This window comes from Pongo abelii, chromosome 4 (genome assembly GCF_028885655.2).
Source record: "Pongo abelii isolate AG06213 chromosome 4, NHGRI_mPonAbe1-v2.0_pri, whole genome shotgun sequence".
In the NCBI taxonomy this organism is placed as follows: Eukaryota; Metazoa; Chordata; class Mammalia; order Primates; family Hominidae; genus Pongo; species Pongo abelii.
The window spans coordinates 140,985,581-141,003,488 of NC_071989.2; the positions used below are offsets into that span (position 1 = coordinate 140,985,581).

The following is a 17,908-nucleotide window of genomic DNA, read 5'->3' on the forward strand; positions in this document are numbered from 1 at the left end:
GTTGAATCCGTAGATGTGGACCCTGTGGATAAATTGTATGTTTATATTATTTCCAGGAAAAATGAAAGTAGCCTTACTTTCTGACTGTTAAAAAAGAAAAAAAAACTCTAAAAATAGTCACACATAGATGGGCAGGATTGGATATGAACATTAAGCATGTGAGAGAAATCCTTGATTTCCCTCTCTCATCTACCTTTACTGTTGGTGCAAGATATTGCCACAGGTCTTTCCATCTCTCACTTCCCATGTCACTGAGTTTAGCTTAGCTGCAAGGGCTATTGCAGGAGGGTCCCAGCTCCCTCTTTGAGAAATCCTTACTCCAAACTCGGGATAAGTTTTCTACACACATGATTTGTGGGCCAAATCACCCTTCTTTCTGCAGGAAATTGTTTTTTCTCTAAATTCCAAAGAATCAACTTACAAACTCTTTTCTAATGATTGTCTCTTGACAACATAGTTCATTTTAATCACCAGGAAAACCACTGAAATAATTTTGTTGTTGTTGCTGCTGCTAAGTGTTATTGAGTCTCTTTTGAAGGACAAAACTACTCAACAAGAACAGCCAATTTTTTGAAATTTCATTTCAGTGGCTAAGAAAGTACCAAGTTCATAGATATATGCTACTATTGTGGCACTTCTTACTGCCTTGAGTGATTATTATTTGTCAACCTAAAGGTAGAAGTTGTAGGTAACATATACCTAACAGGTTCTAATGGTCTTGGTACATGTTGGAAGACAGAACTAGGAAGAAAAAGTTGGGGAAGACTTCAGTAGTAGTATTGATCTCTTATAATCTTTTAGGTCAGTAGGCTTTATCATGGGGTTCCTATGCAAAATGATCCACTGGGGATGTAGGTATTAAAATATCTAGTTATATTTTTCATTTCACCATTTAAAATGTCTGTTTTGTATGTTTTTAAGTGAACAACATTTCATAGCATTTTTACTAAATATTTTAATACTTTATAAGTAAATTAAGTACACAGATATATGCTCAAATCTTTATGAGACTCCCCGTCAAACAGTAGACCTGGTTTTTAGATTATGGTTGTGAAAGAGCAGTAAAAGCTGCGCTACAGGAGGTATTACACTTGTGACTGTGGATGGGGATGGGCCATCCAGATTGCCCCAGACCTGTAGATTCCTTCACACTGGCTTATTCTCCCTCTGTTGAATTTCACATGATTCTAAGTAAGACAGAAATGGCACTTGCTGTCACCAGTTGCCTGTTACGGATTTCATGTTAGTAACTTGGTTATTTTTGTTAACTAATTTAATGTTTACCTTTAGATACAAGAAAGGTGGCTACAAGATAACCTTACTTTAAGAAAAAGAAATGAGGAACTAAAAGAAGTTGAAGAAGAAAGAAAACAACATTTGAAGGAAATGGGTCAAATGCAGGTTTTGCAAATGAAAAAGTATGCTTTTAAAATAATCTTCGGTTTAAATAAACGTCTTTATTACTGAAATGTGAAGAATATTAAATACCTGTTTTAAAAGAATTTTAGCCTCAGCCTGGTATCCTTTGAGAGTTACTAGAAGGTGAACAGTGTTTTGATACAATTATATTTCATGGCCCTAAGAACTTTATTACTGAAGAAGTGATATAGAATTGGTAATCACACTGTAGTGATGGGCCTTAGTTATTCAGTATTGAACATGCTTAGTCCCCATACATCTGCTAGCCTGCTGCACAGAATAGTGGTACTAAGCATAAAGAATATGGAGCTGTGGACCTTGTCTGGGTCAGAGCTTGTACAGTCTATAATATTATCAATGGAGTTGTTGCCAGAGTGATTTATCCACAGAGATTCATTCTAGATTTTCTCATTTGTAATTATGTGTCCACCAGAGCATTTCTTTGGAAAGATGAGCCTCATTCTTCCTTTATCTGGTCTTATTGTTACTTATTGTAGTTGCTACCTTCCTGGTACAGCAGAAAAGATTTTATTCCTGCCTTGACTGCCTTAGAGTTCCCTTAGGAATTCTGTAAAAACCTTGTTGATGCTAAGGCACTAGACTGATATAAAAGGTTGTACTAGGCAAATACTTAGATTGTCAACCACCTCAGCTGGTTAAATCCAGGCCTCTCATTTATTAAACCCTTCCTTGTAGAGTTCTCATGTCTTCTTGAATTTATACAGAAATCTGAATGAAAAAATGCCCAGGCTTTTCTAAAGGATATAGTAAAGTGAATTTTAACTTAATTTATAAAGCCTAACAAATGGTTAATCCTGTGTTATGGTTAAGTACTCTTAGCTATTTAAAATCTCTTTCCTATATCAGGGAAATCAGATTTTTAACTAGAAGAGCTCATCATCTTCAGAGTCTTCATTTTTTTATGCATTATGCACACTTAGACCCAGAAAAATCACAGAGGAAATTATGATGAAAGCCAAGAATGTGACCTTAATATCCTAGTTTCCAAGCCTCAGTTCTTTTACACTATACTCTCCATGGCAAGTTGGAAAAGTAATGCTGCTAGAAGAAATTTTGAAATAATATATTCGTGGCTACTAAAGACCAAAACCAGATATTTAAAAAATTTCTTCTGTAATTGGTACATAACAGTACTTTTTACATTCATTCACATTACTAAGTACAACTATTTTTCAAACCTTTCTTCAACCAGGACATAACAGAAATGCCAACAAAACATGTAATCCAGTCGACTCTGTAAGGATGCCCATAAGCTTGAGAGTAGTGCCTGACACATAAGAGGATGCTTAATAAGTGATAATAAATAAACGAAGATTTTTAAAGCATACACTGAAATTTGTATAGTCTGCCAAATTATCAGAAAAGTTTGAATATTTTACTTCTTTTGGTCATTATTATGGTTTTTACACTTGTGCAAGAGAAATTTTGTTTTCATGGAGGAATCTAAATTTTTAATAAGTATTACTGCAGAAAATTAATATATGATTTAATTCGTATTGTGCCTTTGACATGAGCAAAATGATGATGAAGCCTGTTATCCATAACTTCTTAATGTTGATAATTGTGCATTCTCAGTTCACAATCAGAAGTTTGTGAATTTGTAATATTAATCACCAGAGTGCTTTACTTAGCGTCTAAAGGCCAGGAACTTTTATCAGTGATCACATGCTATGAGGGTTCTCTAACACACAAAATTAGCTGTTTAGCAACCTATGTGGGGCAGAGACATGGAAGGAAAAGAGGGGTTTTCTTTAGAACCAAAGCCCTAAATAATAAGCAAGGAGAGACTCTGTTATAATATACTGATTGCTAAGGAGAATGATACTTAACCTATCTAAAGAAATCTATGACTTTTCCACTTTAGGTTGTTAAAAGCTAAAAAATGGTCCTCATTTGTCATTTTTATTTTTTACAGTGAACATCAGAAGTTGGAAGAGAACATAGACAATATAAAAAGAAATCATAATTTGGCATTAGGGCGACAGAAAGGTTATGAAGAAGAAATTATTCATTTTAAGAAAGAACTTCGAGAACCACAATTTCGGGATGCTGAGGAAAAGTATAGAGAAATGATGATTGTTATGAGGACAACAGAACTTGTGAACAAGGATCTGGATATTTATTATAAGACTCTTGACCAGTAAGTATTAGACTGGGGATTTTCTTATTGCGGTGAATATTAACTAACATACTTTAGTAATCTTTTCTCTCATTTTTTTTCCTTTTTTTTTTTTTTTTTTTGAGACAGAGTTTCGCTCTTCTTTCCCAGGCTGGAGTGCAATGGCACGATCTCAGCTCACTGCAACCTCTGCCTCCCGGGTTCAAATGATTCTCCTGCCTCATCCTCCCAAGTAGCTGGTATTACAGGTGCATGCCACCACGCTAGGCTAATCTTGTATTTTTAGTAGAGACGGGGTTTCTCCATGTAGGTCAGGCTGGTCTCGAACTCCTGACCTGAGGTGATCCACCCGCCTTGGCCTCCCAAAGTGCTGGGATTACAGGCATGAGCCACTGCGCCCAGCCCATTTTTTCTTTTTAAATATGGTATTTTATGTATACCATGGAATGGAAAATATATGTATGTATGTATGTAAACACACACTAGCTTAAGTTACGAAGTTAAGATATAAAACATATTAATATCTAGGAGTATTCATGATACTACCTCCCTCTAACCAATCTACCATTATCACTGATTGTCATCCACTTAGATGCTCCCTTCTTATCTCAACCTTCTGTCATCCCCATTCCCTGTAACCAGTGACAAAGATTTTTACTTTCTCTGCTTTTTTAAAAAACAGTTTTGTCATATATATGTCATATTTTGAGCTTTTTAAAAATGATATGATATTCTAGGACTTGCTTTTTTATTTGGATTTGCTTTTGTTTATCCATGTTGTTTATGGCCATAGTTGATTCATTTTCACTGATTTACATAATCTACTATGGGAATAGACCACAATGTATCCATTCTCCTACAGATGGACATTTGGGGTTTTTTTCCAGGTCTTGTCATGTCTTCTGGAGGAAAGGTATAAGGTTACATTTGTGGGAGTGCATTGCGGAGTATGCTCAATTTTACAAAATAATGTTGTTTTCCAGAGATGACTACTGATTTATACCACTAGCAGTATATAAGCGTTTCTTTGATGGATCCTCTGACATCGGTTTTATAAATTTCTTAATGTTTGCCAACCTCATAGGTTTAAAATGATGAATCATTGTTTATACATTATTAGTCTTGTCTTTTTGTGTGTTTTGGGACAGAGTCTCTCTTTGTCACCCAGGCTAGAGTGCAATGGGTGCAATCATAGTTCAGTGTAACCTCAAACTCCTGGGCTCAAGCAATCCTCCCACTTCGGCCTCCCAAAGTGCTGGGGTCACAGGTGTGAGGCATTGTTCCTGGCCCTATTGGTCTTTTCTTATTGATTTGAATGTGTTCTTTATCTCTTCTGCATTTCAATTCCTTTTCAGTTATATGTATTACAAATGTCTTTTCAAACATTATGCTTATCTTTTTCACTTAGCATCTTTTGATGACACTGGATTTGATTTTGAGTTAGTTGAATTTAGCAGCCTTTTCTGGTTAGCTCTTTGTCTTGTTAAGAAATCCTTCCCTACTCCTCTCTCTCTCTCTCTCTCTCTATATATATATAAAGATATATATATATAAAAAGATATATATATAAAGATATATATATAAAAAAAGATATATATATATAAAGATATATATATATATAAAAAGATATATATATATAAAGATATATATATATATATATATTTTTTTTTTTTTTTGAGATGGAGTCTCACTCAGTCTCCCAGGCTGGAGTGCAGTGGTGCCATCTCGGCTCACTGCAAGCTCTGCCTTCCAGGTTCACGCCATTCTCCTGCCTCAGCCTCCCGAGTAGTTGGGACTACAGGCGCTCGCCACTATGCCCGGCTAATTTTATTGCATTTTTAGTAGAGATGGGGTTTCACGGTGTTAGCCAGGATGGTCTCGATCTCCTGACCTCGTGATCCACCTGTATCGGCCTCCCAAAGTGCTGGAATTACAGGCGTGAGCTACCGCGCCCTACTTCTATATTTTTATCTACAAGTTTTAAATTTTGCCTTTCACATGTAAGTACATTTAAGTATTTAATTCTAAGTTGAATTTTTTCCGTTATGAATAACCGGTTGTCTTGGCTCCATTTATTGATAGACTGTCCTTCTCTCAGTGACCTGCAGTGTCATTTCTGTCATATATCAGAATTCCCTATGTGCCTGGGTTGGCCTGGGTTCTCTGTTCTACTTAATTGGTCACTTTATCTATCTCTGTGCCATTTTTCACACCATCTTAATTACATATAGCAGAATTTTCTTTATCCAGTGTATGTCTGTCTTTTAACCAGTGAATTTAGGCCTTTCATATTCATTGTGATTACTCAATTGAGTTGGATTTATTTCTGCCATCTTTTTTTCCTTTCCTGCCTTTTTGAGATGGATTTATTTTTCTTGACTCCTCCTTTTTCCCTTCTTTGGGTTATCCAGTTGACCATATAACATGGGGATTAGGGACACTAAACCCCCACGCAGTCAGAAATCCACATGTAACTTTTGATTCCCTCAGAACTTAACTACTAATAGCCTACTGTTGACTGGAAGCCTTACTGATAACAGAAACAGTTGATTAACATATATTTTGTATGTTATGTGTATTATATGCTGTATTCTTTTACAATGAAGTAAACCGGAGACAAGAAAAGAAAATTATAAGGGAAAATGTATTTTCTGTTAAGTGGAAATGAATCATCATAAAGATCTTCATCCTTGTCCTCTTCACATTGAAGAGGAGGAGGAAGAAGAGGAGGGGTCAGTCTTGCTGTCTCGGATGGCAGAGGTGGAAGAAAATCTACGTAAACATAGACCCACATAGTTCAAACCTGTGTTCAAGGATCGGTTGTATTCTACTTTAGTTATTTGAGTGTTTACTTTTTAATTTTTAACATACTTATTTGACTTAAAATCATATGCATTAGTTCTCAAAGTGGTCCTGGAGCACCATTATCAGTATCACCTTGGAACATGTTAGGAATGCCTCTCAGCCTCTACCCCAGACCTGGATCAAAAATTTGAGAGGTAGGGCCCAGCAGTCTATTTTTGACAGGCATTTTGGGTGATTCTGATGCACATCAAAGTTTAAAAACCATAGCTTTAATGTGAATTGTTTTATCTTCTTCCTGAATACTAATTATCTTCTCTCATCTGCATTATTTCTTTTGTCTAATATTTTAGTTTTACCTTGTTTTTAAATCATCACAAATGAGTAATAATTATTGTGGTGGTTTCATAACCCCGCATGTTTACCAATTTCTTTGTTCATTCTTGCTTTTTAAATCCCACTCCTCCCTTCTTTAGGTTCAGTTTTCTTTTTTTGGAGTATATTCTTCAATAGTTTTTTCAGTGAATGACTGTTAGTGGTAAACTATCAGTCTTTGAGAAGTTTTTCCCCTTAATTTGATAGTTTAGCTGAGCATAGAGTTCTAGATTGACAGTTTTGTTCTCTTGGCACTTTGAAAATATTTCATTTTTTGTTGGCCTCTATGGTTACAGTTGAGAAATCATTTTAATTATTCCTTTAAAAGTAATCTGCCTTTTTCCCCTGGTTCTCTTAGGATTTTTCCCTTTGTCTTCAGTGTTCTGTATTTTTATAATAGTGCGTCTAGACTCAGCTTTAGTTCTTCTGCTCATAAATTGTGCTTTTTGATCTGAGGATTGATATCTTCCATCAATTTGGGGGATTTTTTCATACATTATCTCTTCAAATATTATTCTTTCTCCATTTCTCACTATTTTCCCCTTCTTCACTTTTTATTGGACATAACCGCCTCTTTCCTCTACATTGCTTAACCCCTTTTGCATATACTGGGCTCTGGGTAAATATCTTGTAGTTCATAAATTATTTAGCTGCTACTTATACTGCCTATTGAGTTGTTGTCATTTTTTTTTCTCACATGGTTTTTTTATAATTTTTTTTTTTTTTTAAATGGAGTCTGGCTCTGTCACCCAGGCTAGAGTGCAGTGGCATGATCTCAGCTCACTGCAGCCTCCATCTCCTGAGTTCAAGCAGTTCTCATTCCTCAGCCTCCCAGATAGCTGGAATTACAGATGTATGCCACCACTCGGCTAATTTTTTATTTTTATTACAGATGGGGTTTCGTCATGTTGCTCCGGCTGGTCTTGAACTCCTGGCTTCAAGCGATCCTCCCGCCTAGGTCTCCCAAAATGCTAGGATTACAGATGCGAGCCACTGCGCCAGGCCTATGATGTATTTTCTTCCTTTGTATTTTGACTCCTTCTTGAATGTGTCTTTACTCATTTTATACACATTTTATACCTAGGCCTCCCAAAGTGCTAGGATTACAGATGTGAGCCACTGTGCCAGGCTTATGATGTATTTTCTTCCTTAGTATTTTGATTCCTTCTTGAATGTGTCTTTACTCATTTTAACTATACACATTTTATATTCTCTTTCAGGTTATTATTTTTTAATTTCACATTTTGAGGAGTCTGCTTCTGCTGTTTTGTATGTTGATTCTATCCCCTAGTGAAGTTTCTGTGTTTTATTAACATTTAATTGTGCGCTTATCTTTAGTAGTGTTGTTTTTTCTATGAGACCCTCTTGTGACCTTTCCTTGTAGATGTCCATCTACACAGAAATTTTGGTTTTATATTAACTAAGAGCTCCAGAGAAAACATTGGCCTGCATGTAGGGTTTTTGTTAATTTCTTAGTTGGTAGGTTCCTAGACTATACTCACTGGTAGTGAGTAACTTTGAACCCCAAAACTATATAAAGCATTTGCCCAAGACTTTGAATTTTCAACTTATTAATTTTCCACTCTTTCATTGAAGATTGGTGTTATAGCTCTTGAAGAGTCCCATTTTTTGTGTGTTGGGAGTCACTTCTAATCTTCTTCCTTACTTGGGTCCTATCCTTCATCTTCTGTCCTGGATGATAAGAACCAATCCCTAGGTTATAAAAATAACCCCAAGTTCGTGGCTGGGCACGGTGGCTCACGCCTGTAAGCCCAGCACTTTAGGAGGCCGAGGTGGGCGGATCACTTGAGGTGAGGAGTTCAAGACCAGCCTGGCCAACATGGTGAAACCCCGTCTCTACTAAAAAAATACAAAAATTAGCTGGGTGTAGTGGTGCACACCTGTAATCCCAGCTACTCAGGAGGCTGAGGCAGGAGAATCGCTTGAATTGGGAAGTAGAGGTTGCAGTGAGCCAAGATTGCACCACTGCACTCCAGCCTGGGCAACAGAACGAGACTCTGTCTCAAAACTAACAATAACAGTAATAATAATAACCCCAAGTTTAGTTTGTCAGGTTACATACTGACTGGTCTGGTTTTCACTTCTATCTTCGTTTCTGTTATGTAGGGATTTCCCTTTCTTTCTTGTGAGCTCAACTATGAATTTAAAATAAGTTTTGTTATAAGTCTATCTAGCAGTTCTGTTCATTTGTGGCAGGAGAATTATTACTTACCTTAGATTTTGGTGGTGGTGGTTTTTTCCGGAATGGCAAATATCTTCCTTAGCACTAAGAGAGTTACACAGAGAGCTTCTCTTCTAAGACTTCTGGTCAGATACAACATAGTCAACAGACCAATCTGAGCAGTGGCATTCAGACGACAGGGCTCAGGAAGACAGGAGAACTCTGGTTTCAGTTTGAGGACTTTTTTAGTTAGTGATGATAACAAAGGTGGTCCCAGAATTGCCTAGGCATATTTTTGGCATATACAAGTTTTAGGAAGTACATAATCAAGTAAGACAAATTAGATCCATTTACTGTGAAATAATTGGGAGTGAGCCAATTAACATGTTATTTTTAAAAAACAAATTATACTAAGATTTTTGTTAGATTAAGTTTAACTTTTAAAACAACTTTTTGAAAGTATTCCATGGATATATCTTTTGTCCCATTTCATTGTGAGTGGGTACGTTAACATTACAATGCTCCCTGGGTCCAAAATGGCTCATAGAATTGTATGCCTGCACCAAATGAGAACTTTTGTTTTTTAACCTCTTTGAATGTTGCCATCTCTCCTAGATATTAGATCCAACAGTTTAAAGTGGTTAGTCTTGGAATTTAAGGTGCTGAAACAGGAACATAAGCAAAACTTAAGGAATTCTTGCCCATAGACTACACATACATATATTTGTTTTTTGTTTTTTATTTTTTGTTGCCTTTAATAATTGCTTTTAGTCTTCTCAGCTACCTCATTTATGCCTTTAGGGGACTTTTTAGTTTTTCTTAGTTCTTTAGCAACAGATGCTGTGTATCCAATAGACTTATCAAACATTCATTGAGCATTAAGGAATAGGAGATCCAGTAACTTGTAGCAAGGATATTATAGTTTATTTGAAGAGACACAAATCAAAACAGATTTTTGTCGGTAAAAACCTATTTTGCCAGGCTTAGTGGCTTACGCCTGTAATCCTAGCACTTTGGGAGTCCAAAGCGGGTGGACTGCTTAAGTCCAGGAGTTTGAGACCAACCTGGGCAACATGGCGAAACCCCATCACTACAAAAAAATACAAAAATTATCTGGGCGTGGTAGCACACACCTGTAATCCCAGCTACTCAGAAGCCCGTGGCGGGTTGCATTGAGCCAAGATTGTGCCAGTGCACTCCAGCCTGGGTGACAGAAAGAGACCCTGTCTCAAAAAAAAAAAAAAAAAAAAGCAAAAAAAAAAACAAAACACCAAAACTTCTGTTTGGAATAAGATAAGTTGGTTGTGATGAAAAAATAAAAATGGGTATTATAAGCAAGACATTGGACTTTGTATAAAAGTCCAACATTATAAGTTTTACCTTTTTTAAAAAGCCTCGTTAGTCCATAATACATGGTTAAAAGTGCTGCCTCTGAACACTACAGATGTCCAGATTTTGAATTCTTTTTTTAAAAAAAAGTTTCTTATTTTTTATGGCTATATAGCAGGTATATTTATGTGGTACATGAGATATTTTGATGCAGGCATACAATGCATAATAATCACATCAGGGTAAATGAGGTTTCCATCACCTCAAGCATTTATCCTTCCTTTTGTTACAGACATTCCAATTATACTATTTTAGTTATTTTTAAATGTACAATAAATTGTTGACTGTAGTCACTCTGTTGTGCTATCATATACTAGATCTTATTCTTACTATATTTTTGTACTCGTTAACCATCTCCACTGCCCTTCCTAGTCTCTGGTAACTATCATCTCCACTATCTCCATGAGTTCAATTGTTTTAATTTTTCACTCCCACAAATGAATGAGAACATGCAAAGTTTGTCTTTCTGTGCCTGGCTTATTTCACTTAACATAATGTCCTTCAGTTCCATCCATGTTATTCCAGATGACAGGATCTCATTTTATTTTATGGCTGAATAGCACTCCATTGTGTATATGAACAACTTTTTTTTTTTGAGACGGAGTCTCTGTCTCCCAGGCTGGAGTGCAGTGGTGTGATTTCAGCTCACTGCAACCTCCACCTCAGCCTCCGAGTAGCTGGAATTACAGGTTCCTGCCACCACACCTGGCTAATTTTTGTATTTTTAGTAGAAACAGGGTTTTGCCATGTAGGCCATGTTGATCTCGAACTCCTGACCTCAAATGATCCACCCGCCTCAGCCTCCCAAAGTGCTGGAATTAGACATGAGCCACCGCGCCCGAGAGGAACCACATTTTCTTTATCCATTTATCTGTTGATGGACACTCAGGTTGCTTCCAAATCTTAGGTATTATGAATAGTGCTGCAATAAATATGGGAGTGCAGATATCTCCTCAACCTAATGATCTCATTTCCTTTGCGTAAATACCCAGTAAGTGGGATTGCAGAATCATATGGTAGTTCTGTCTTTAGTTTTTTTAGGAACCTCCATACTATTCTCCATAGTGGTGATGTTGAGTCCTGACTGAAGATATTTAGCTAATTATTTAGACACTCTGAGTTTCCGTTTCCTCATCTATAAAATAGAATTTTTAAAAATCTATACTATTATTCAGTATAGAGTCAGAAAAGCTCAGAGGCAATTTAGTCCAGCTTTCTTTGTCATGTTCCATTCTTTAAGTTCTTAAATTCTCTATTCTTTAATAGCACTAAAGAACCAAATTCATTAAGAAAATGTAGGTTTCTGTTCCTATTTAAACATTCTTTGAGGTTGAGGGCTGTGCATAGAAGACAATAATAGCAATTGAATACTACATGATAGCATAATCAATTTAATTATTGTATCTAACTCTGTTTTAAAGGGCAAGTATTTATCAGAGAGATTAAGCAGCCTACCCAAGATTACCCAGGTAAATGGTAGAGATAAAATTAGATATCAGAAACACTGTGACATGCTGCTACCATAGTGGCCCCCTGCTTTTTTTTTTTTTTCCTGGAGACGGAGTCTCACTGGTTCTCTCAGGCTGGAGTGCAGTGGCGTGATCTCTGCTCACTGTAACCTCTGCCTCCTGGGTTCAAGTGATTCTCGTGCCTCAGCCTTCTAAGTAGCTGGGATTACAGGCATGTGCTACCACACCGGGCTAATTTTTGTATTTTTAGTAGAGACGAGGTTTCGCCATGATGACCAGGCTAGTTTTGCACTCCTGGCCTCAAGTAATCCACCCTCCCCAGCCTCCCAAAGTGCTGGGATTACGGGCATGACCTTTTTTTATAACCATTAAAAAACTAGTATTTATATAAAAGCATTTTAACTGTTACTTATACTTCCTGGTTTAGAACCATAACTTATTTCTATGTATTTTGTATCTCTTCAGTTAGGTGCTTGTGTACATAATACATAGTTGTATATTAGGATTTTGTTCAATAAAAATCTGAGTACATAAATGCTTGATACTGTTCTAGATACTAAGTATATAAGGATGAAGAAACAAAATTAAGAGATAAATTAATAACAAAATGGGTAGTAGTGGTAGGTATTACAGTGAAAATGAACAATGTGAGCGTAACAGATGGGCCTTTAAGCTGGGACCTGATTGATGAGAAGGGAGCAAGATATGCAAAAAATGGGGTGCAGGCATTCCAGGTAGAGAGAATAGTTACTGCAGCAGCCAAGACCAGTACGAACAGAAAGTGTTCAAGGACCAGGAAGAAGGCAAGCATGGGTGGATATAGTCAGAGATAGACCATTCCCAGAGTATGTCATGCCTTGTAGCCGTGGTAAACAGTTTTATTTCATTCTAACTGCATTGGGCAGTCACTGGAGGGTTTGAAGCAGGGAAGTAATATAATCTGATTTCTAGTTGGAAGAAATTGCACTGGCTGCTGGGTGTGGAGAATGGATTGTAAAGGGCAAGAGTAAAAGAAAAGAGACCGATGAGGAGACTTGTAGTAACCAAGAGATGGTGGTGGGCTAGATCAGGTGGTAGCAGTGAAAATGGAGAGAAGTGATAGACTTGGGATTTGTTCTGGAGAGAGAGTTGACAGGCCTTGCTTCTGAATTGAGTGTAAGGGAGGGAAAGTAAAATAACCAAAGGTTGCTCCTACATATTTTTACTTGAACAACAGGATATTGGGGGAACAGGTTGCCATTCCTTAAAATGGGTGGGACTGGGGAGAGAAAATCAGTAGTTCCGTTTTGTACACTTTAAGTTTGAAGTGCCGGTAGATATCTAAGCAGAGCTGTCAAGCAGGCAGTTGGATATATAACCTTGAGCCTAGAGTTCAAGGGAAAGGTGTACACTGGGGAGTCATCAGCATATCCACAGCATTTAACCCATGAGATGATATCACATGTGGAATGAGCATAGAGAGAGAAGGGAAAGGTCCCATCACTAGTTATGTTTGCAAATCCAGTAAATAAGCAGCTGGTGATGTGCGAAAAGATTTTAAAAGATGTGGTATCTTGAAAACCAAGTGAAGCAAATGTATCAAGAATCTAATGCTATTTGGAGTCAAATAAGATAAGGACTAAGAAGTGGCCCTTAAATTTGACAAAATGGAAGTTGTTAATGACTGAGGAACAGTCAGTGGCACAGTTGGAACTGAAGCCTGGTCGAGTTGGGTGGGGAGAGAATGGGTAGTAAGAAATGGAGACAGCAGCCGGGCGCGGTGGCTCACACCTGTAATCCCAGCACTTTGGGAGGCCAGGGTGGGTGGATCACCTGAAGTCAGGAGTTCGAGACCAGCCTGACCAACATGGTGAAACCACGTCTCTACTAAAAATGCAAAAATTAGCTGGGCGTGGTGGTGCCTAGCCTGTAATCCCAGCTACTCAGGAGGCTGAGGCAGGAGAATCGCCTGAACCCGGGAGGCAGAGGTTGCAGTGAGCCAAGATCGTGCCATTGTACTCCGGCCTGGGCAACAAGAGAAAAAAACTGTCTCAGAAAAAAAAAAAAAAGAAAAAGAAATGGAGACAGTGAATATAGATAATTCTTATAACAACTTCTCCTGTGACGGGAAGCAAGAAAAATGGGGCAATGGTTAGAGTGGACCAGGGACCGAGTTAAATAGGCAGGTTGGTTTTGTTTTCAATTTTACTTGTAAGTATTTTGCTGCAAGGTCAGCTCTTCTCTTACTTACAGCCCATTGACCTGCAGACCTGGGGTTTCATATGTATTCACTGAATAGAAAAACATACGTAGCAGCCCTCCAGCTATTCCTGCATACCCTGAGAACCAGTGACAGCAGGAATAAGAATTCCCTTCACTTCCAAGATTAGGCTATAAGAGAAAAAAAAAAAGAATTCAACAACCCTTGCTCTGCCACTTTCTTGTCAGGCTCTGGGAAAACAGGAATATCTTTCCCTGTGCCTCCTCCAAACTGCTGACAGTCTGTCTGATGGAGACCTTGGTAGGTGCTCCATAGTCTGTTTTTGACCTGGGCCTGGGATAAGAAGGAAGGGCTTTTCAGCAGAGAAAAGTGCTTCAGTCACAGAGGCATGCTGAGCAGAGTGAGGACCTGTGAAGGAGCTTGGTGGAGCCAGGCGGGGGTGGAGAGGTACAGGAGTGCTTTCTAGCAATTTAGGCTTGTAAAGGAACAAAGCCAGGCCGTTTACTGAGTTCTCTTACCTGGTACTCCGATGGATTCTTCTAAATGAAAAGAAGTGATACAAATTTCCCCAAAATTGAGTCTTTGTGGGCTTATGCTTGCAAACAGTGGCCTCAAGATTTATACGGTGAGCCCTAAATTTGCCTTCTCACCCAGAAGAAAGTAAGGTACAAAATTTCCCTCATTCTTTCACGTCTTAGAATAAAGCATGCAGTCAGTGTAATTGTTGCGTTCAGCTGTCTATTTAAGGTAACACAGGAAGTCAGCAGTGCATTTTCAAGAAAACTGATTACCATCTGTTATTAGTAATTATCTAAAAACATCACTAAGTATAAGCACTGGCAATGGTCAGAGACACATAGATGAAAAGGGGGAAATTATCCATCATTGGAATGTATTACCCCATACTAATACAATATACCAATTTAAATGATTTTAGAATATATCACTCAAGATATGGTGTTCTACCCCATGCCCAGAATGTTCTACTCTCATTTTTTCCCAGATGTGGAAGGTTGCATATTAGGTAATACTTTTTTTTTTTTTTTTTGAGACAGAGTTTCGCTCTTTTTGCCCAGGCTGGACTCCAATGGCACGATCTCAGCTCACTGCAATCTCCACCTCCCGGGTTCAAGTGATTCTCCTGCCTCGGCCTCCCAAGTAGCTGGGATTACAGGTGCCTGCCACCACACCCGGCTAATTTTTTGTATTTTTAGTAGAGACGGGGTTTCACCATGTTGGCCAGGATGGTCTTGATCTCTTGACCTCGTGATCCACCTGCCTTGGCCTCCCAAAGTGCTAGGATTACAAGCATGAGCCACCGCACCTGGCCAGGTCATGCTCCTTTTAAGACTCATTGTAAACATGTAACCTTTACAGTTTTGCATCCAAGGTAGCCAGCTTTCTGTGAGGCTCTTCAGAGCCTGGGTCCCTGCATTCAAGGGGAGCTTCAGAAGAGGGCTTTATTCAGGGCTCACCTGATAGTCACCATCTCCATCATGACCATGGATGCAGTAAGGTTTCACAGTAGCTCCTGCAACCTCGAGAGGGTAGATTACAAAACCCAAAGATAGCCAGTGGTGTTTCACACCTAAACAAATGTTTATCTTGCCATAGTGATTGAACCATAGGCTGAATTGTAAAAGCTGATGTTTGGGAGTCTAGCTAAAGAAAACTAAGTTAATAGGTTTAAAGAAGCAAGAGCTGGAAGGGTCCTCTCCCGGAAGGTGAGATATTGGTCTATGGGGTGTCCAAGGGAGAGAATCCAGTCATGGGTTCTTAGCTTCTGTTTCTGGTTGGACCAGTAAAGCCTCTTCCTCATCCCTCTTTTCTGCTTATCACTAGAGACAAAACTAAAAACCATGGCTTCAGTCTGCTAAAAGCCTAGAACAAAACAGAACAACAAAATAAGGCAGGCTGGACAAGCTCATTAAGACTTTCATGGATTACCAGAAATATAAATGCCATTAAAGCCATCATTTTTCCTCATAAAATGCAATCGATTGTTACTGAAATTTTTAATGAAATCTTTCAGACTCTTAATGAGTATTTAAATATCAGACTGAAGTAATATATAAATCATTATTTTCTGAGCTCTTGGAGAGTCTCACTTTTTTTTTTTTTTTTTTTTTTAAGACAAGAGTCTGGCTCTGTCACCCAGGCTGGAGTTGAGTCTTGCAAACTCGGCTCACTGTAACCTCCAATTCCCAAGTTCAAGCGATCCTCCTGCCTCAGCCTCCCAATAGCTGGGATTACAGGTGCCCACCACCACACTGGCTAATTTTTGTATTTTTAGTGGAGATGGAGTTTTACCATGTTGGCCAGGGTGGTCTCTAACGTCTGACCTCAAGTGATTTACCCACCTTGGCCTCCCAAAGTGCTGGGATTACAGGTGTGAGCCACCTCACCCGGCCTCTCACTTTCTTTTAAGAACCAGTTTTCACAAAGAAATCATACTACTTTGCATGAGTTAGTATATGCATTTAACTGAGAGATGTGCATACTCCAGGCAGGTGGTGGAGCTGATACACTAGCCAGATGACTACTTGACCATAACAGTTTGCAGCCCATGAAATTCAAATCTTTGCCTCAGCAGACAGTCATGGACTTTCAAGGTCATTCTGTAAGTTATTTGATGTTAAATGCCTGTAAAGTCCAAGTGATAAAAGTGTGTTAAGTTAATTGGGCCACTATATATCACTCAATAGCTCCTATAGGGTTCTTGTACAGGATCTCACTCTGTCACCCAGGCTGGAGTGCAGTGCTGTGATCACAGCTCGCTGCAGCCTCGACTTCCTGGGATCAAGCAATCCTCCCACCTTAGCCTCCCAAAGTGCTGGGATTGCAGGTGTGAGCCACCACACCCAGCCCAGAGCTGCTTTCTTTCCATGGCTTCAGCCTAAGTAACTCTCACCTATTACCGTGGCAGCTTTCCCACCTCTTATCTCTTACCGTCCTTCCCACCCCCACCTCCACCAGTTTAATTTTCCTAAAGCTAGTGGTCCCTATTCCCTTCTAATTTTAGGAAAGACTTCCATACCTGGGCTTTCCCATTTCAATGCCTACTACCAAGTGTGTTCTAACCAAACAATTTTGTTCCCTTAATATGTCCCATATTTTCCTGTGCTATCTCCCATCCTTGGAATGTTATGTTGATTAAGCCCTTCCCAAACATATGTGATTTTTTTCCTACTTTTGTACTTAATAATATTTTGTACCGCTTATACAACTAAAGCCATTCAGCCTTGTATTACAGATATTTGGGCTTCCCCACACTCCATAACTGCAAACCACAGAACACACTTCAAGGTAGACTTAGGCTCATTTCCATGACAATGTCTAACTTTGATTCAGCCCTTAAGAATTATTAAGTTGGTGACATATTTTCATTTCCCTCACAATGGCTTTGCACGTAGTACACCCAAATACATCTTTTTTGTTCTTTGTGAGCATTATCACAAGGTAGATATTTTTCTGAGTTTTTTTTTTCCATTTAACGTGGTGATAATCTTTTACATTCATATATTCAAGTACCTTGTATTTTTAATGGCGGCATATTCTGTAAAATGCATTGTATCTACTTTATTTAACCACTATTGAACATATTAGAAAGCTTTTAAATATGTGCTACTACAGATAATGCTGCAGAGTGTGTCTTTGCACACTAGAGCAGATATGTCAAAAAGACAGCTTCCTAGAAGTGGAGTTACTGGCTCAGATGTTATGTATATTTTTTAGTTAATGCCAAATTGCCTTCTAAAAACACGTAGAAAATTTCCACCAGTAGTATATGAAAGTGCCCATTTCCATGTCTGGATTTTGTTACTGACATTTTATTGGCTGCACAAAAAAATGCTTGCACTTTAATTTACATTTCCCTCTTTACTTGTGAAGTTAAATGTCTTTTCGTATGTTGTCTATTTGTATTTCTTCTC

The 17,908-nt window shown here is 38.3% G+C and overlaps 1 protein-coding gene across 4 annotated transcripts in view; it reads left to right on the top strand.

The window, feature by feature from the left end:
* RAD50 (RAD50 double strand break repair protein) overlaps nt 1-17,908 on the top strand; it is an 86,657-nt gene that overhangs the window by 59,198 nt on the left and 9,551 nt on the right. For 3 of the 4 annotated variants that reach the window (XR_010140024.1, XM_002815863.5, XM_063724246.1), the window contains exons 20-21: nt 1,291-1,418; nt 3,356-3,580. Coding sequence is in view for 3 of the 4 variants with exons in the window: in XM_002815863.5 (XP_002815909.3) it covers nt 1,291-1,418; nt 3,356-3,580 (353 nt within the window). In the remaining variant the exon portion in view is untranslated. Of the gene's footprint in view, nt 1-1,290; nt 1,419-3,355; nt 3,581-7,628; nt 10,136-17,908 lie in introns of those variants that run through there. The other variant, XM_054555930.2, reaches the window with a different exon arrangement.